General features: G+C 43.5%; 1 protein-coding gene across 2 annotated transcripts in view; it reads left to right on the forward strand.

The window, feature by feature from the left end:
- PACRGL (parkin coregulated like) overlaps window positions 1-20,806 on the forward strand; it is a 55,333-nt gene that overhangs the window by 12,581 nt on the left and 21,946 nt on the right. For both annotated transcript variants that reach the window (XM_030191233.1, XM_030191234.1), the window contains 2 exons: window positions 4,001-4,091; window positions 9,805-9,939. In XM_030191233.1, the coding sequence (XP_030047093.1) occupies window positions 4,001-4,091; window positions 9,805-9,939 (226 nt within the window). The remainder of the gene's footprint in view (window positions 1-4,000; window positions 4,092-9,804; window positions 9,940-20,806) is intronic.

The following is a 20,806-nucleotide window of genomic DNA, read 5'->3' on the forward strand; positions in this document are numbered from 1 at the left end:
TGGGTACAGTGGGTTTTGGGGAGTTTTGGAGGGCTCAACATTACCACAAGTGTAACAGGTGGGGAGGGGGGCCTGTGTCCACCTGCCTGAAGTGCACTGCAGTACCCACTAAAACTGCTCCAGGGACCTGCATACTGCTGTGATGGAGCTGGGTATGGCATTTGAGGCTGGCATACAGGCTGGCAAAAAAAGTTGTTAAAAGTTGTTTTTTTTTTTCGTGGGAGGGGGGTTAGTGACCACTGGGGGAGTCAGGGGTGGTCATCCCCGATTCCCTCCGGTGGTCATCTGGTCATTTAGGGCACTTTTTTGGGACTTGTTCATGAAAAAAAAAGGGTCCAAAAAAAGTGACCTAAATTCTCGCTAAAAACACCCATTTTTTTTCGATTATCGGCCGAAGGCGCCCATCTCTGTTCGGCTGATAAACACGCCCCAGTCCCGCCTTCACCACGCCTCTGACACGCCCCCGTCAACTTTGGCCATTTCCGCGACGGAGTGCAGTTGCAGGCGCCCAAAATCGGCTTTCGATTATACCGTTTTGGGCGCCCATCTCCCGATTTGGGTCAAAATATGGGCGCCCATCACTTTCGAAAATAAGCTGGATAGTGATCCAGGGGAAGATTAAAAATCATATTTGTAGCTGTGAATTCCCAGCCTCCAGATATTAGTCAATTTGAATTTGTGGATTAGCACATCTTCCTATATCGCTGTACCCATCAGTATGCATCTTTTTGTCTAAAATTGTATTTGTTTTGCATTTGATTTAGTGGTGTTGATTTTTGAAACCTGTAGAACAGTTGATGCGAGTGCATTATTAAAAATTAGGTTAGATTGCAGCCAGCTACTTTCAGGAAATAGATGTAAGTTGGGTTTTTTTTTTGGTTTGTTTTTTTCCTAATCCTTATTCTTAGTCCTTGGTTGCGTTTTTCCTGGGTTTTCAAGGGCACCTAAACCTAGCTAGATTGAAATGATTCCAGACTAAAGCATGTCGCAGAGCCATAGATAGAATTCTTGGGATTTCCTGCCGGAGAACACCTGGAGGGGCATAATCGAAAGGGTGCCCAAGTTTTCCTGAGGATGTCCTCGTGGGACGTTCCCAGACGGGCGAGAAAACCTGTATTATCGAAACAAGATGGGCATCCATCTTTTGTTTCGATAATACGGTCGGCGACTCCCAAATCTGTAAATTTAGGTTGTCCTTAGAGATGGTCGTCCCTGGACTTGGTTGTTTCTGATTTTCGGCGATAATGGAAACTGAGGACGCCCATCTCAGAAATGACCAAATCCAAGCCATTTGGTCATAGGAGGAGCCAGCATTTGTAGTGCACTGGCCCCCCTGACATGCCAGGACACCAACTGTGCACCCTAGGGGGCACAGCAGTGGACTTCATAAATTGCTCCCAGGTGCATAGTTCCCTTACCTTGTGTGCTGAGCCCCCCCCCCCCCCCCCCCAAAAAAAGCCCACTCCCTACAAGTGTACACCACTAACATAGGTGGGTACAGTGGGTTTATGGTGGGTTTTAAAGGGCTCACATTTACCACCACAAGTGTAACTGGTAGGGGGGGATGGGCCTGGGTCTGCCTGTCTGAAGTGCACTGCACCCACTGAAACTGCTCCAGGGACCTGCATACTGCTGTCATGGAGCTGAGTATGACATCTGAGGCTGACAATATTTTGAAAGATATTTTTTGAGGGTGGGAGGGGGTTAGTGACCACTGAGGGAGTAAGGGGAGGTCATCCCCGATTCTCTACGGTGGTCATCTGGTCATTTCGGGCACCTTTTTGTGCCTTGGTTGTAAGAAAAACATGACCAGGTAAAGTCATCCAAGTGCTCGTCAGGGACGGCCTTTCTTTTTTCGATTATGGGTCCAGGACGCCCATGTGTTAGGCACGCCCAAGTCCCGCTTTCACTACGCCTCTGTGAACTTTGGTCATCCCCGCAACGGAAAGCAGTTGGGGATGCCCAAAATCGGCTTTCGATTATGCTGATTTGGGCGACCCTGTGAGAAGGACGCCCATCTCCCAATTTGTATCGAAAGAGGGGCGTCCTTCTCTTTCAAAAATAAGCCTGCTGGTGCTCTCCTGCTGATGCTCAGGTGTCCAAGGCCCTCCAGCATCTTCCTGATTAAAACTCAACAGCCGTTAGAAAGGAATAAGGTATACAAGATCTAAAAACTCCAAAGTTACAAATTTCAGTGGATAATTATAAATCGTCATTGTAGCAGTTTACCACAGTTTAGAACTGTTTGTGACAATATGTTTTTTAAACTCATTTGGACTGGACCTTTTTTTATTGCTGAGTGTTGGAAACCACCTAATTATGGGTGGTATATAAATTTTAAAAATTATCAATCTGTCATCCATTTAGCCTGATGTCTTCTGTGTAGCTATGCAAGCCCTTTGCATCAAACACTCATAAAAGCACGATTCAGGTTTTACTTCTAATCAAAAGTCTATTTTGTTTTTATAAGTAGAATTCAACAAGAATATAATTTGCAAACTTTTGTTGTTGTTTTTTTAAAAAGTAAAGTTTATGCTTAAGAACTCTGATGTGATCTGAGCTAGCCAGAATTAAGCTTTTGCATAATGTACCACGCTAGTGTCTCTCAGAATGTGACTACCTTAGTTCTAGCTCTGTTAGTTCCTCAGAACTAAGGTAGTCATAGGGGAATGACTCGGCAAAAGCCCCTGAGCATACTGGGAAGAAAGAGGAGGACCAGTTCCCCTAGCACAGGGGTAGGCAACTCCGGTCCTCGAGAGCCGCAGGCAGGTCAGGTTTTCAGGATATCCACAATGAATATGCAGGAGATAGATTTGCAAGCACTGCCTCCATGGTATGCAAATCTATCTCCTGCATATCCTGAAAACCTGACCTGCCTGCGGCTCTCGAGGACTGGAGTTGCCTACCCCTGCCCTAGCATCCTATAAATTATTCCCTAGAGTCCTGCAGGGGAGGGGCAAGTCTAAGACCTACTATGGGAACAGACAGAGGGACTTCAGCCAAACATGGAAATAGGTGCAGAGGGACCCATCCTTGCTGCCATTGATTCAAGATATCTTTTAAGATAAGAGTTTAAGTTTATTTGAGAGGTTTTGTTTTTTGTATTGCTTTTTAGTTGCAGTGGTTATGCAGTATGGGTGGCTGTGGAAGGTAAGGTTTGCCTACTACAGGTGAGGGTGGTGTGCTACGTAAGCCTAAATCCTAAAGCTAAACTACAACTGGAATAAGGGGAAATGGCTTGTAAGCAAGAGTAGAGAATTTGTTTCTGTTTTTGAACAAATGTGACTGGAAAGGCAAAGGAAGCAGCCAAGAGGCAGCCATACTTCTCTATAAATGAGGGTTTGTGCTCAGTTGGGGTAAGGATATTTAAAGGAGCAGTTCCCTGTTAAGAATTTTGCTGTTATAAGCTGCTTTGGGATACCATTGTAATTGACATTTTTGCTGAGGCCATACTTAATGCGGGAGGTCCTTAATAAAAGGTACATTACCATTCCTACTAACCAAGGTGTGTTCAGTAGCTGATTAGAACAAAATGCATGTTTAGGTCTGTGTCTACTGTTACGCCTACTTTTACTTCTAGTTTTCTGTTGAAACTGAGGTTCTTCAAGAAATAAAATAGGAAGAGGAATTCATATTAGATTTTTTTTGTCCAGACTAGTTCTGTTTTTTTTTTTTTTTTGTGGGTTGGGCATAATTTATTCTCTCATCCAATTTTAACAGGGAATAAGCATTTGAATAATTGATTAAAGTTTTATTTATGATCAGCCTCCAGATAACATATACAGTAGTTCAAATGTTAACACCAGTAATCTGAACAAACTTCATTACCATATAGGTATCTTGATGGACCATCAGGTATTATGTACACTGCTATTTGGTAATGAGAGAGGTAATGAATCTGTTTCAGACAAATTTAATCATTTGTCTTCAGACTGTTTTCTTACTTTGAGAGTGTATTTCCCTTGTATAAGTGTTTGTTTACTACTATGTTTTGGATTAGGTTGGTTCATGGCTCTGTAAAGCACAAATTACAGTGGGAACATCTTCCAGAAACTCTTCCATTTGATCCTCTTCTGATTACTTTAGCAGAGGTAAATGATTTTTATTTCATCATTTTATTGTACAAATGTATTCATATTTTGCTTATATATGTGGGGAAAGGGAAATGGGACTTGATATACCGCCTTTCTGAGGTTTTTTGCAACTACATTCAAAGTGGTTTACATATATTCAGGTACTTATTTTGTACCAGGGGCAATGGAGGGTTAAGTGACTTGCCCAGAGACACAAGGAGCTACAGTGGGAATCGAACTCAGTTCCCCAGAATCAAAGTTCACTGCACTAACCACTAGGCTGCTCCTCCACATTGCCATGCTGGAACAGGCCGAAGGTCCATCAAGCCCAGCATCCTGTGTTCCAACAGTGGCCAATCCAGGTCACAAGTACCTGGCAAGATCCCAGAACAGTACAATACATTTTATGCTCCTTATTCTAGAATAAGCAGTGGGTTTTCCCCAAGTCCATTTTAATAATGGTCTATGGACTTTTCCTTTAGGAAGCCATCCAAATGTTTTGTAATCCACGCTAAGGTAACTGCTTTTATTACATTCTCTGGCAATGAATTCCAGAGTTTAATTATATGTTGAGTGAAGAAATATTTTCTCCAATTCGTTTGTAGCTTCATTGCTTGCCCCCTAGTCCTACTATTTTTGGAAAGAGTAAACAAGCGATTCACATCTACCCATTCTACTCCACTCATTATTTTATAGACCTCTATCATATCTCCCTTCAACCTTGCTTTCTCCAAGCTGAAGAGCCCTAGCCAGTTTAGCCTTTCCTCATAGGGACGTCGTCCCATCCCCTTTATCATTTTCGTCGCTTTTCTCTGTAACTTTTCTAATTCCACTATGTCTTTTTTGAGATGCGGTGACCAGAATTGAACACATGGTGATGCGATCACACCATGGAGCAATACAAAGGCATTATAACGTCCTCATTTGTTTTCCGTTCCTTTCCTAATACTATCTAACATTCTATTTGCTTTCTTAGCTGGCTCCGCACACTGAGCAGAGGGTTTCAGCATATCATCAACAATGACGCCTAGATCCCTTTCCCAGTCGATGACTCCTAATGTGGAACCTTGCATTACGTAGCTATAATTCGGGTTCCTCTTTCCCACATGCATCACTTTGCACTTGCTCACATTAAACGCCATCTGCCATTTAGATGCCCAGTCTCATAAGGTTCTCTTGTAACTTTTCACAATCCTCTTGTGATTTAACAACTTTGAATAAATTTGTGTCATCAGCAAATTTAATTACCTCACTTGTTGCTCCCATGTCTAGAGTGCTACAAATCTCTGTAATACACCCTCAGCGTTTTACAGAAACAAGTCCTGAGTGTTTGGTTCTACTTTTTGCAGGATCCAACCAAGTGTTTTAAAAAAATTGTCATATTGAATGGCTAATTTGCATGAATGATGTGTGAGAGGAAAATACACTTTGTGACTTCAGATTTAATGACTTCTAACCCTGAGGTGTGCTTTCCAGTGCATTCTAGGCTTGGTAAAATGTGAAACAATATATGCTAAATGAAAGCTGTATTATGCAGGGTAGTTGACAGAAGTGCCTGGAATTGCACATGTATGCTATTCATAGATAGTACGAAGGGGCTCAGTATTCTTCCTTGAAGCTTCTCGATATGCAGAGAATCCTCGGATATCTGGATGTAGGGGGAGAAGAGAGAACAGGATCTTCCCAGAAAATTGTTGGTTAGGTCACCCGCTATAAGAGCGGATGGAATAACATCATCTGAGACTGGTGATGTCAAGTCCCATAGTGATAAGGTTTGAATAATAACTGTTTTTTTAGCAGTATAAATCTCCTGCTTATAGAAGGAAGAGGTCTCCCTAAATTTAATGTTAAGGATGTCTGTTCTATCCTCCTTCCATTGCCTCTCCTAGTGGTGAAGCTGATGTTTTACTAGTTTGAGATGATCTGAGAACCAGAGTTCCCATTTTCTAATAGATTGTGTAGAGGTGTGCAGGACTTAAGTGGAGCTACTCTGTCTAAAACAGTAACTAGGGCCCGATTCCAGGTCTCCACCTGGTTATCTAAAATCAAGGCAGTCAAATTGTCCTACAGACAGATCAAAACATTGATGTTTCGATTCTTCTGTGAGAGCTGTCAGATTCCGAATGTACCTCATAAGTATCTGGTGTGCTTCAAAAGTCAGGTAGCCCTGTAGTGAGAACACAAGAGAATGATCAGAATATTTTTATTATTTGTTACATTTGTACCCCACATTTTCCCACCTATTTGCAGGCTCAATGTGGCTTACATAGTACCGTAATGGCATTCGCCAATTCGGTTGATAACAAATACAGGTTATATTGTGGTCTAATGAGGTAGGTGTGTATCAGGCAACATGAGGGTCGGAGGGAATGTAGATTGTATATTGTCCAGTAAGATCATTGGTTATGCTGTGTTGCTGGGTGTGGGGATTTACAGTGAATCGGTGGGGTAAGCCTTTTTGAAGAGGTTGGTTTTTAGTGATTTCCTGAAGTTTAGATGGTGATGGATTGTTTTCACAGCTTTTGGGAGTCCATTCCATAGTTGTGTGCTTATGTAGGAGAAGCAGGATGCATAAGTTGTTTTGTATTTAAGTCCTTTGCAATTTGGGTAGTGTAGGTTTAGATATGATCGTGATGATCCGATTCTGTTTCAGGTTGGTAGATCTATGAGGTCTGTCAGTGAGTGTACCCTCGGTGTAGAAAGCAACCTGGAAAATTATCAGAAGATAATGTAATATCCAGCTTATGCCTGTCTGAAGGTATAGGTGTAGCTGCACTTCTTGAACGAAGGACAAAAAAATCAGCTGAAAAAGGAGTTGAACAATCTAGATGTAAATTTAGGTCATCAATTACTATCAGATTAGAGGAATGTAAAAGATGGTGAGCTAAAATTGTTTGCAAAGCCAAAAGAGATCCTGAAGAGACTGGAGGCAGCTGATATAGTAGCAAAATGACTTGCCCATATGAATAAAGATTCAATTAATCCATGGGTATCAGACTCTGGAAACTGTACAGAAAGTGATGATCTATATAGGACTGCTAACCCACCACTCCTCCAGACAAAGTAATGAGAATAACCGGGCAGGGCAGCCTGAATCGAATATGCAAAGTCTGCATCCTTCAACCAAGTTTCCACAAGATAAAGAATATGCAGGTTAAGCTGTAATACCAAATCTTTAACCAAATGATGTTTTCCTCTAAGTGAATGAACATTAAAAAGACTAACCAGCATGGAGCGGATCGATGACAGTGTCCTTACAGGAGGTCGAGCCGAAAAGTTAAATTTAGGCGGTCTTTTACCCCAGAACACTGGGCCATGATGGGCCATGATAAAAGGCGCACAACGTGAAGGTGCCAAAAATTTAAAAACAAAAAACTACATAAAACAGCATCTTGCACAAAGGAGCACATCCCGCTCCTTATGCACACTCCTTCAGTGCACCCTCAAGGATGTCTTGATTTTTAAGCCCCCAGGGTGGGCCAGACCAGCTAGCAGCAAGTAGGAATTATCACCAGGAGCCTGGAAAATACAGCAGACAAAGTAGGACAAATTAATAGCAAGGTATAATTGCTGCACCAACCATTAGGCTCCTCCTCCACTCCTGAAATTGTTGGGAGATTTGCTGGACATCACACAATTGACCTACTTGTACTCTGATTATTCACAAGTTTCCTGTGTTGTCATTAGTACATCAGAGGAGTGTATTTTTATCTTTTTTTTTAAGTGACTCGAGGTCTACCAAGCTAATCGGTGTTAGCCATCACTTGGAAATTAAAGTATATCTATCATACCCAGCTATAACTCTCCTTGAGCGACCAATGAAAAGGAGTGCACTAAACGTATAAAATACAGGGAGTTTTGAGTGGAAATATATTGAGGTCTCTCTTTTCTCAGTCTGTTTTCTGCAATAAAACTCCTTTGGAAAGGCCTGTTGCTCTTCCTTGAGGGTTAGCCTACAGCAGTGATGGGCAACCTTTTGAGCTTGGTGTGTCAAAATTCGCCAAAAAACCGAGCACAACTCGGGTGGTGTGTCACTTCGAGAAAATTCACTGCTACTAGGACCGCCCCCGGGCCCCCCCCTACCCGAGATCGCTGCCCAACCGAGGTCGCCGGGGCCCCCCTCCACCCGCTACCGGGCCCGGAACTAACCTTAAAGCCTCCTTTCACGTCGCAGCAAGCAGCAGCAGGGCAGACCTCTCCTCCTTCCTTCTGTGCTCCGCCCTCGCGGACGTTACGTCAGGCGAGGGCGGGACACGGAAGGAGTGGCCTGCCCTGCTGCTGCTTGCTGCGACGTGAAAGGAGGCTTTAAGGTTAGTTTCCGGGAGCGAGGAGGGAGGGCGGACCACTCTGCGGCGGCGCCACGTGTCATCGAAAATGGCTACGCGTGTCAGTGCTGACACGCGTGTCATAGGTTCGCCATCAGGGGCCTAGAGATTAAAGAACAAACTGATTGGAAGATGCGACACTTAGACTTTTACAAATTACTAGAGGTTTGTTTTTAAGTAAAATAGTTTAAGGTAAGCTTACTGCTGTGTGTCTGACTGTACTATGTTCAGTATTGCAGTGACAATACAGTAATTTTTATAGGGTACAAGTGAGTAAAATTACAGTGATCTGCAGTTGATGGTGTCTTTAACTACAAAAGGCCCTGCCCATAAATTGAAGCAAATGCATGAAACTGGTTTACTTTAACACTGATAGGATTGACATGGACCCAACCTGCTAGTCTGACTGTATTGAAAGGATGCTTTTCAGGTGGAAATTGTATTTAAATAATAGGAAACTGGCCGCTGGATAAATGCTGAATTTTAATTTTAAAAACTCTTTTTTGGCAGTTGATACCTGCTCTAGGTTAAGGCGCATGTCGAAATGAATGCTGACAAAGGTGGTTAAATGGGGCAATATATTCTACAAGCAGTGGTGTGCTGGAGCGGGCTCTCACAGGCTCGCGAGAGCCGTTTGTTAAGTTTTTAAGAATTTTGGGAACCGGTTGTTAAAGTAGGCCTCCCCATGGCTACTTTAACAACTGACTCCCAAAATGTAGGCTTGGGCCCCCTCCTGAATTCTCTTTTACTTTGCTGGCAGTGATGCTGGCCCCACCAGCCAAGTAAATAGACTGCTGCTGCTCCCTGCTCCTTGTTTCTGACTCTGAGCATCAGGCTGGGACTTTTCATGCAAGCACAAGAAGGTTCCATCATGCTGCTCAGAGCCAGAAACAAGCAGCAGAGAATGGTGGCAGTCCATTTATTGGCTGGTGGGGCTCGGCAAAGTATGCCTAGCGTGCCTGCACAAGGGAGGGGAGAGAGAGGCATGTATTCCCCCCCCCCCCCCCCCCCAAAAAAAAAAAAAGTTTCAGGGCCGGCTATGCCCGGAGAGAGAGAACCCGTTGTTAAAAATTTACCAGCACACCCCTGTCTACAAGGCATTCATTTTATTATAGCCAGATACCTGCTGCTAAATAGGATCATTTAAGGTGACTTTTACTAAAGCGTTATCTGCAGCAGGGCCCATAGGAATAAAATGGGCCCTGCTGCAGATAACTCAATCTAAGCTTTAGTAAAAGACAGCCTTAGTTTTATTGTCACAGCAGCTAACTGTACTTGATGAGTCCACAAGGTGGTGTTTGTGTGTTTTCTGGAGTTTTGCAAGCAGAACCAGGTTTACAGAGTGGAATGCTGTCTTATGTACAAGCACCATTTAATTGCCAAGATGATTTTTTATTTTTCCACAGGGTTTAAGAGAAACAAAGCATCCCTACACATTTGTTTCCAAAGAAGGTTTTAAGGAATTACTAATGGTTAATGGAGCTGAAGAAAAAACTGTTCCTTTATTACACAGACTTGTTCCAGTGTTGAAGGCTTCCCTGGTATGTCCTTGTAAAGTTCGGTTTGCAGAACAGTGGTGATATTCTCATACTTGTTAATAAGTGGATTTTAGTTGGTATAGATATATAATTTGAGCCTCACCGGAGAAGCAGGGTGTTATCTATATAAAGTAAGAAAACAACTCTCTCTCTCATTTGATTATATAGAATTTATATGGTAACCAAAATTGCAATTGCCCCTTCAAATCAGAGTTTTCATCTTAGTGGGTCTTGTCAAAGACAAAGCATTAATAAGCATCAAGGGAGTAAATTTACAAGCGGTTTTCATGAAGTTCTTGTAAAATTGTCTGAGGTTGTACGATCATCAAAGTAGGCTCTTAGAAAACAGCACCTACTTTTATGCAATGCATAAGCATTCCTTGGGACAAAATTAGAACTTGTGTATGTATATAATATAAATGCTTATCTGCATTTCCTATTTGGGTGTCCAATTATAAAGTTATCCCCCATATGCACAGAATTTCTAGTTTAACTCCAGGCAATGTCTTTTCACCGAACACATTTTCTACAATGCTATTGAGAAGAAACAGTTTGGGGGGGGGGGGGGGTTTGGAGGGTGGGGCATTGCAAGTAGTAGCCTTTTCCAGTACCTTGTGCTATGCCAGCCCTTCGGGCGGATTCCTGGTGCTTTCTGCTTTTTCATATTTATGTAAGACCATAAAAGATGGCATGCTGGGTTAGACTAGTGGTCTATCAGTTCAGTTGTTTTCTCTTTGACCATGACCAAACTGGGTGATTAGAAAGTACTCATCAGGTACTAAAGTGGAAATCCATTACCTGTTGCTCATTCCCAGAAGTAAAAAGTAGTAGTCCAAAAATTGTACTGGCTAATTCTTAATGAACTTGTCTTTTGTAGGGACTTGTCCAAAACCTTTGTTGTGATAACGATGCAAGTACACAACAGCTGCTCTAACCACTCAACTTGCATTGTTTTTTCCAACATTTTCAATTTCCCTTCCCTCCCCCTTCCCTCCCCCTCCTCCCCCCCAAATCCGCTCCTCCACTCCTTACGACCTTTAGGGGTGTGCATCCAGAACATTTTGTTTTCTGTTGTTCCTGTGCCGTTTCTGGGAATGTCTTTTTTGTTTGTTTGTTTGTTTATTTATTTTCCTTCATTCTGTTATTATGGGAGCAATGTCGTTACACTCTTTTACAGAAGAATATGCACTATTTATGAAGAGTGCATGCTCTTTCCCGAGACTGTATTATTAACACATGCTCAGTTTTCACTCATGCACAGTGGTTTGTGCATGCACCCACTCTCAGGAAAGAGTGTGCATAAGACAATAAGAATTAGCCATATTGGGGGAGGAAGTGACGTCTGCTTCCTGAGTGGGTGCCTGATTTTGGGCTCTAACCATCCCTCCTGATTCAAAGCTCATATCTCCCAACATAGGGGATTTTACATCACCACTTTCCTATAGTCTGAGCAGCTTATCCTCCCTGATGGCTCAGAAGTCGAAAGCGGCCGATGTAATGGAGACTCTTGGACAACTTCTTAGGACTGGGTCTGAGGATACCACACAGCAGTCCTCGCAGCCTACATCGCCGAAACCGACCCAGACGGAAAATCTTCATAATGGTTCTGAGGACAATGAAGAATTGGAGTCAGTGAACCTGAAGAGCCTTACCCTGGAAGTTCAGTGTTGCTTTCGGGATTTAAGGTCTATTCTGAATTGATATGCACGGTGAACTTGCAATGCATGTCGACTCCCTGCATAAAGATATACCTGAAAACCCTCAGTGTGTGCTATAAGCAGTTCCATAAACGTGCATGATGTTTCCACGGATTGCGTGGGTTGTACGATGAATGTAGCCTCATAAAACGGCTCTCAAACTCGTCTTTTACACAATCATCTGGTCTCTCACTTCGTGTTTCTCACGTGTATTAAGTGTAAGTAATACAAATTACTGAATCCTATAAAAAAAACTTCACTATTCTGTTTTAAAAACATTTCTTTTAATTTATTTACAACAGAAATCAGTTTACTGGCCTGTAGTTCACAGCCTCCTCCTTACTTCCGCTTTTGTGGAGAGGGACTACATGTGCCCTCTGGGACCATACATGATTCTAGAGAAGCATTGAATAATTCAGCCAGTGGAGCTGCCAGAATTTCCCTAAGTTCCTTCGGTACCCTTGGATGTATGCCATCTGGCTCCATCGGGAATTTGAATAAATCCTGTTCCTCCGAATGGGGGCTGTTTTTTTTAATTGTCCAGAGCAGCATCTTCCTCCTCTTCAGCGCTCCAGGGACGCTTCAAGAAAAATCACCCTTTCAGGGAGTCTACAGCTCCCAGGATAGCTCTCGCTCCCAGTCTGCTGTGGGCAAAAGAAGGCAATGAGAATTTTTGGACCCGTTTTGAACAGTAGCAGGTAAGAGGTTGGGGCACCTCTGGATGTTTACCTCTGAGCCCAGATCAGTGGGTGCTCAACATGGTTCAACTTAACTACACACTGAAGGTTGTGGATCCCCTTTGATGCCTTTTTGATTTTGTCCTGTGGATCCCCTGTGAAGATGAAGGCTGTGGTCAAGACTTTGACTTACCTGCATGATCTGTGATCCGATGCGTCCAGCTCTTCTGGATGAGCAAGGCCAGGATTGCTATTTCATTTTATTATGAGGTGCCCAAGAAGGGGGGGGGGGATAAGTTTTGCCCTATCCCTTTGTGCCAGTACAACCATATGAGAGGCCCAATCCATGATAGTATGGCCAGGCAGGGAGGAATCCTGACCTCTTAATCTTTGAGTCCTTAGTGGTGCTCATGATCTAGTGCAGGGGGTAACGATACGAGGGCCGCTTGATAACAGTGATCATAATATGATCGGTTTTGATATTGGCATTGAAGGAAGTGAAACTAGGAAATCAAGTACGCTAGCGTTTAACTATAGAAAAGGTGATTACGACAAAATGAGAAAAATGGTGAAAAAAAGACTGAAAGGAGCAGCTCGCAGAGTAAAAAACTTGCATCAGGCGTGGATGCTGTTTAAAAACACCATCCTGGAGGTTCAGGACAAATATATTCCACGTATTAGAAAAAAGGGAAAAAAGACTAAACGTCAGCCAGCGTGGCTAAACAGTAAGATAAAGGAAATCATTAGAGCCAAAAAACAATCCTTCAGAAAGTGGAGAAGAGAACCAACTGAAAGTAACAGGATAGATCATAAGGAATGCCAAGCCAAATGCAAAGCGGAGATAAGGAGGGCAAAAAAGGACTTTGAGAAGAAATTAGCGTTGGAAGCAAAAATACATAGTAAAAATTTTTTTAGATACATTAAAAGCAGGAAACCGGCCAAAGAGTCGGTTGGGCCGCTGGACGAAAATGGTGTTAAAGGGGCGATCAAGGAGGACAAAGCCGTAGCGGAGAAATTAAATGAATTCTTTGCTTCGGTCTTCACCGAGGAGGATTTGGGGGGGACACCGGTGCCGGAAAGAATATTTGAAGCGGGGGAGTCGGAGAAACTAAACAAATTCTCTGTAACCTTGGAGGATGTAATGGGTCAGTTCAGCAAGCTGAAGAGTAGTAAATCACCGGGACCTGATGGTATTCATCCCAGAGTATTAATAGAACTAAAAAATGAACTTGCGGAGCTACTGTTAGAAATATGCAATCTGTCCCTAAAATCGAGTGTAGTACCGGAAGACTGGAGGGTAGCCAATGTTACTCCAATTTTTAAGAAGGGTTCCAGAGGAGATCCGGGAAATTATAGACCGGTGAGTCTGACGTCGGTGCCGGGCAAGATGGTGGAGGCTATTATTAAGAATAAATTGCAGAGCATATACAAAAACATGGACTGATGAGACAAAGTCAGCACGGATTTAGTGAAGGGAAGTCTTGCCTCACCAATCTAATGCATTTTTTTGAGGGGGTAAGCAAACATGTGGACAATGGGGAGCCGGTTGATATTGTATATCTGGATTTTCAGAAGGCGTTTGACAAAGTGCCGCACGAAAGACTCCTGAAGAAATTGCAGAGTCATGGAATCGGAGGTAGGGTATTATTATGGATTAAGAACTGGTTGAAAGATAGGAAGCAGAGAGTAGGATTGCGTGGCCAGTATTCTCAGTGGAGGAGGGTAGTTAGTGGGGTCCCGCAGGGGTCTGTGCTGGGTCCGTTGCTTTTTAATGTATTTATAAATGACCTAGAGATGGGAATAACTAGTGAGGTAATTAAATTCGCCGATGACACAAAATTATTCAGGGTCGTCAAGTCGCAGGAGGAATGTGAACGATTACAGGAGGACCTTGCGAGACTGGGAGAATGGGCGTGCAAGTGGCAGATGAAGTTCAATGTTGACAAGTGCAAAGTGATGCATGTGGGTAAGAGGAACCCGAATTATAGCTACGTCTTGCAAGGTTCCGCGTTAGGAGTTACGGATCAAGAAAGGGATCTGGGTGTCGTCGTCGATGATACGCTGAAACCTTCTGCTCAGTGTGCTGCTGCGGCTAGGAAAGCAAATAGAATGTTGGGTGTTATTAGGAAGGGTATGGAGTCCAGGTGTGCGGATGTTATAATGCCGTTGTATCGCTCCATGGTGCGACCGCACCTGGAGTATTGTGTTCAGTACTGGTCTCCGTATCTCAAAAAAGATATAGTAGAATTGGAAAAGGTACAGCGAAGGGCGACGAAAATGATAGTGGGGATGGGACGACTTTCCTATGAAGAGAGGCTGAGAAGGCTAGGGCTTTTCAGCTTGGAGAAGAGACGGCTGAGGGGAGATATGATAGAAGTGTATAAAATAATGAGTGGAATGGATCGGGTGGATGTGAAGCGACTGTTCACGCTATCCAAAAATAATAGGACTAGAGGGCATGAGTTGAAGCTACAGTGTGGTAAATTTAAAACGAATCGGAGAAAATTTTTCTTCACCCAACGTGTAATTAGACTCTGGAATTCGTTGCCGGAGAACGTGGTACGGGCGGTTAGCTTGACGGAGTTTAAAAAGGGGTTAGATAGATTCCTAAAGGACAAGTCCATAGACCGCTATTAAATGGACTTGGAAAAATTCCGCATTTTTAGGTATAACTTGTCTGGAATGTTTTTACGTTTGGGGAGCGTGCCAGGTGCCCTTGACCTGGATTGGCCACTGTCGGTGACAGGATGCTGGGCTAGATGGACCTTTGGTCTTTCCCAGTATGGCACTACTTATGTACTTATGTACTTATGTCTACACAACATGATTCAGGATTGCCATCAGAAGTACCTATAGTTTTGTATTCTTGGAGGGTACTTTAAGTTCAAAACCCTACTGTTCGGGTTGGCCACGGCTCCTAGAATGTTCTCAAAGTTGATGGTGGTCATGGTAGCCTACCTGTGCAGGGAAAGGATGTAGGATATGATTGGCTGATCCGGAGAAGGAAGCCAAGAGCACCACGAGCAGAGTTCAAATAATGGCATAAAAATAACAACAATTATACAGTAGAAAAAAAAATTGATCCTAGGCCCCTCAAAGTTAGCTGCATGAATCATTTTGACTATAAACTAATGCCCATAGAATGGGAAATAACATTCTGGATGTAGAGGCTGATTTGGATTTAGTGATGGTCACAGAGGCATTCATAGAAAACCAGGCTATGAACTGTTCAGGTAGGACAAGGTAGGAAGAATGGGAGAGGGAGTGGCACTATGTTAGATATTATTAAACTGATAGAATTGCGGGATTTGCAACTTAAGGGAATTTTACACGTATATAGCAGGTTGACCCTGCCAGATGCATCTCAAGATGCACTGAGTAGGGCTGGGCGCTACCATTTTGAAGATGACTGTGCTGGAGGAAGGAATGAGGGGGCCTAGGCAAGGGATCACGGGATCAGTGGAGGCTTCCCATTAAACATCAGGGATTTTTTTTCTTAGTCCAGTCGAGTCAGAGAGGGGAGAGAGGGTTGCCATTAGACTCAAAACTTTTTGGGGGTCAGTCATATTGTGGAGGGATATGTCGTTAGACACAAGGGATATTTTCGGGTGGGGGAGGGAACGGACAGGAAGAAGTGTCTGCTTTGAAGGAGGATCATCAGGGCATCAGTTCAGAGGTGCCAAGGGGGTGCTGACACAAAATGAGGCAACACGTTTACCTGCATCTTCTTGTGGTGGCTTTTTAAAAATGTTATTCTTCCTCTCAGTGTCCAAGCCAATCACCGCTCAGGCACTGATCAGAAAGGTGACCTTTAGCAAGGAGCTGTGAATTGCTGTCACAATCTTAACATGGCAATAATTTGCATGCTCGGTTTTGTAGCATTAAGTTTATAGTAGAGTGTAGGCGCCAAGACTAATAGACGATTCACCACTGGAGACGGGATATATATATCACGTAGCACCAAACAGAATATGCTGGATACAAACTATCAGAGCATTTGCTCTGATAGTTTGTATCCAGCATATTCTGTTTGGTGCTACGTGATCAGTGAGTTGACAACACATATACAAGTAGGACTCTTCGTTTTGCATTCATTACTTGGTGTATTTATTGACCCCTGATGCAGACGCTTTTTAGCGTCGAAACACGGCCTGTGTCGGGTCGTTATCTCTGATATAATAAAGACTGTTGGACTCACGTCTCCAGTGGTGAATCGTCTATTAGTCTCTACTTTTGCCTTCTGTGATTCGTCATCGTAGAGAACTTTTCCTGTTCTATATTTTGGAGAGTGTAGGCGCCACCATGAAGCTTTCTGCATGGATCCCTTAAAGCTCTGGGGTGAATGTTATTGGGTCCTAGTGAATCGCTGCTATTTACTTGTTGGTCTGCTCTTGTATTTATTCACAGCAATTGTTTTTCAGTTCCTTTGATCCATCACCGCAAAGAATGGTTCCACTATGTGTTTCTCCCTAACATCCTCTACAGCAAAGTCTAAAACAAAATAACGTAACCATTTTTATTGGTGTGACCTCTTCAAGCATCCATTTTAGTCTAATCACCTAATGCTTCAACTTTATTTATATTAGCAGCTGTTACATTAATAACATGTAATTAAAGGCACTGAATCATATCCTTCCCCTATCATTTCTTTTACTAAATCTGTTTATGATGTTTAAAACAAATGTTAGACTTCACTATCAGTTTACTAGTTCTTTTTGTGATCCGTGGTATTTTTTGAAACATTTTTTTCTGTTATTTTATGCCACCTTGTTGAGAATCAGATTGTTTTCCTTTTATTTACTTTTCTTACAAAAAGATTTTGTTGCCAATATTCCATTTAGTTTAACCCATTCTTGTTCTTTTAGTCTCAACTAGCATGGCATTAGTGGTAGTTTATTAGCAGGTCCATAGGCAGAATGGAGGGGGTGGGGAGCTAGCACAGCTAACCAGTCTGGATTTCAGGATGTCTATAATAAATATGTATGAGAGAGCTTTGCATTAGTGTACCCAGACTTATATTTTTTTATATTTATTATGGCTGTATTGAAAGCTGGTGACTCTAGAACAGGTTGAACCACTGCTTTTTGGTAGTTCAAAAAGGAAGTACATTGGGCACAAGGATATGCCTTTCTTTCTCCAAGGGCAAGCATGCCATATTCTCACATGCGTGTGATATCATCCATTTTGCCCGGTGTGGAGCTTAAACAAGCTATTACAGCTTTAAGAGTATGCGCAGCTTCACCACCACGCATGAGCAAGTTGCTGTGATTGCGCAGGACCATCAGTCTCTCTTTTTCTGCAGTGAGGAGAGAATGCGATTGTCCCATGCTCCTCACAGCATCTGGTGCATGAGCATTTTTTTCGATTTTTATGCCTTCTTTTTTTTTTTAATGCTCTTTATTTATTTATTTTATTTTATTTGGAAAAGTTTCTCTCCCTTCCTATAGAGTTTTAGTGTAATTTTCCCCACTTTAAGTTTCCTTTATTTTTGGTGCACTTCTTAGGCCCTTTTAGTCCTGAGCTTCGGTCGGGCATTTGTCACTCGATTTTTTTTTTCTTTTAATTTTTTTTTTCTTCTGGTGTTTGCCCCTTTTTTCAGTCACCATTACGCTGTTTTATTTGGCCACATCTGTTTTCCTTTCCATGTCATCGAAGGTTCCCAGTGGCTTTAAGCACTATAGCTAGTGCGATAGAACCATATTATGTTATGCCAGTTTTTGTATTCTGCCTGCATCTAGTCAGTTCAAGGATGGATTACACTAAGCAAGAGCTGGACCCCTTTCAGTTGTGTTCTTTGCCTTCATATGAAGAAAAGAACCCAGCTAGCCAGAGGGGCTCGAAGGGAAAAGATTTTTGGAGCCCAATCCGAAACTTCGGCTTCGATATCTGTATTGATGTCGGCAGTTGCATCGGTCTGTATGGCTGAGAAGGCTGTCTCAGATGCTAGGAGTGGACATGCATCTACTACTACTACTTATCATTTCTATAGCGCTACTAGACGTACGCAGTGCTGTACACTTGAACATGAAGAGACAGTCCCTGCTCGACAGAGCTTACAATCTAATCAGGACAGCCAAACAGGACAAATGAAGGGAATATTAAAGTGAGGATGATAAAATAACCCCATAAGTAGTAGCCTAGGTGCACTGTGAGCCCCATTGAGAGTAATGGGGTGTGCATGAAATCCTGTGAATGCAGTTCCACCCCTGAACACCCCCAAAATAGCTAGTTTTGAACTGGGTGCTAAACAGGCATTTTCAGCAGCACTATCTGGTTAAGTGTTGCTGAAAAAGCCCAGTTAGCCACACACAAGCAATTTAACCAGCCAGGAGCCATTTCTGGCTGGTTAAAGTGCTTTGAATATCAACCCCAATCATCATAATTATCATTTAATATTATGATCTTTATTATGATGATCACGAGAGCATTTACAATAAAACATGATTACAAAGAATCATACAAAACAAATACTGTTTAAGAAAAAAAGCTTAGTAAATAAACAAGTCTTCATTTTTCTAACATTTCTATAATCACTTTGTAACCTAAGTTCCAAAGGAAGAGAACTCCATGACTGGGAATAAACAAATCGAGTGAGTCTCCACCCGCCTTGACACAGGTGCTGTGCAGGACCATTGGGACCGGTCAGCATTGGACCCGACCCCAAGGCGACATGGGGATTCAGTGTTGTCCTCGGCACCGAGAATAATTGATGACCAGCATCGTGTGAAGGCCAAGAAGCATTAGCATCTTTCCCCATCGACTCATGGTGCTGGGAGCTCTGGGGCACTGAGGGATTCAGTCCCCAAGAAGCGTCTGCGCTAGGAGGACTGCTCCCCCTCCATACAGGAGGTGCCGATGCATTGGTCAACAGGTAGCTGGGACCAGGCACCCATCTCAACCCCAGCCTTTCTTGATGGCTTATCTCGATGAGTGCATCCGGGCTATGCTCCCTGAGCTTTTCGCAGGGTTTTTACAACAGTGTGCATTGGCATCTGGGGTGCTAAAACCAGCTATGCCTCTTTCTGCTGCCCCGCATGGCCCTCAGCCTGTGATGAGGTTTCTCAATGCTAGTGTCGCATATGGCGCCGGTGTTGACAGCCACCCATGTGGGCACCCCGTTGACGTCGGTGGAGGAAGCTTTGCTGGAGTAGAGGATGAAACCGACACCTTGACACCCTACTCAAGGACATGACTCTCGTGTTTCGAGCCAGGCTCGGTCTTGGCCCTCTCATGAGAAGTTTTTCGCCAACATTGATGAGCGCTCATGGGAGTGTGATGAAGATCCACGGTACTTCTTGGAGGAGGAGTCCTATGGTATCCCATCTGACCCTTCCCATCCAGAGGAAAGGAGGAAACCTTCACCTGCGTGCCTTTCCTTCCCAGGTTTTGTATGGGAAATGGTGGCTTCTGCCCGGTTCAGCAGGCTTTGATCCTGGCAACCTGGGTTCGATTCCTGCTGCAGTTCTTGTGACCTTGGGCAAGTCACTTAACCCTTCGTTGTGCCAAGTACAAAAATTTAGATTGTGAGCCCTCTAGGGACAGAAAAAGTACCTGCATATAATGTGTACAGTGCTGCATATGTCTAGTAGCGATGTAGAAATAAGTGTAGTGCTATTCCCATTTGTTTGGAGATGGAGGACGAGCCAGGGTTCAGATGTTCAAGGTCCTGGTCTACGAATCTCCTCGTAGAGAGGCTGTGATGGGCCCCCTTCCCTGGATCCTGAAAGACATATTCAGGTAAAGAACTGGGAGTCCCCTTTTTTGGTCCCTGTCCTATACAAGACGGTAGATACCCTCTATCAGATCCAGAGTTCCCCATGGTCTGACAAGCCTCAGTTACCTCATCATTACTTGGTGGTGGAATCTGCCAGGAGTTCTAGAGACTATGCTTCAACGCCCCCTGGGAGAGACGCTAGAACCCTGGATTCTTTTGGGTGGAAGATGCATCAGGCCTCTATGCTTATCTTGCATATTCAATTGTACCAGCTCTACACGAACCTCTACATGTGGAACTTGGTACGCATTGTGTCTGGTTTGGCAGATTCTCCCACAGGAGCTGTCCAAATCACTTCACCAGTTGGTGAAGCAGGAGAAGGCATTAGAAAGTTCTTGGCCAGGTGCACCTACGACACCTTTGATGTGGCGTCCAGGATCTCCAGATTATAGAGATGTGCAGATTCTCATGGCTGCATGTGTCTGACGTGGACCCTGTGGTCCAGCAGAGGTTGGGGGATGCCATGTGCCAGGGAGATGACCTTTTTGGAGACGAGGTGGAGGAAGTTGCTGCCCTCATCAAGAAACACACTGATACCATTGACACTCTGTCCCACCAGACATCTTCTGCACCTTCCTTCTCATCCAGGAGATTTTTGGGTAAGTCAAAGAGGGGGTCCCTGCTACTCTGAGATATAAGTACACTCCTTTTCGCCACCCTCAGCAGGCTCAGTTCCAGTGTACTTGTTCTCATCAACAGCTTGTACCCAAGGCTCAGCCTGC

The sequence above is a fragment of the Microcaecilia unicolor genome, chromosome 2 (assembly GCF_901765095.1).
Source record: "Microcaecilia unicolor chromosome 2, aMicUni1.1, whole genome shotgun sequence".
Classification (NCBI taxonomy): domain Eukaryota; kingdom Metazoa; phylum Chordata; class Amphibia; order Gymnophiona; family Siphonopidae; genus Microcaecilia; species Microcaecilia unicolor.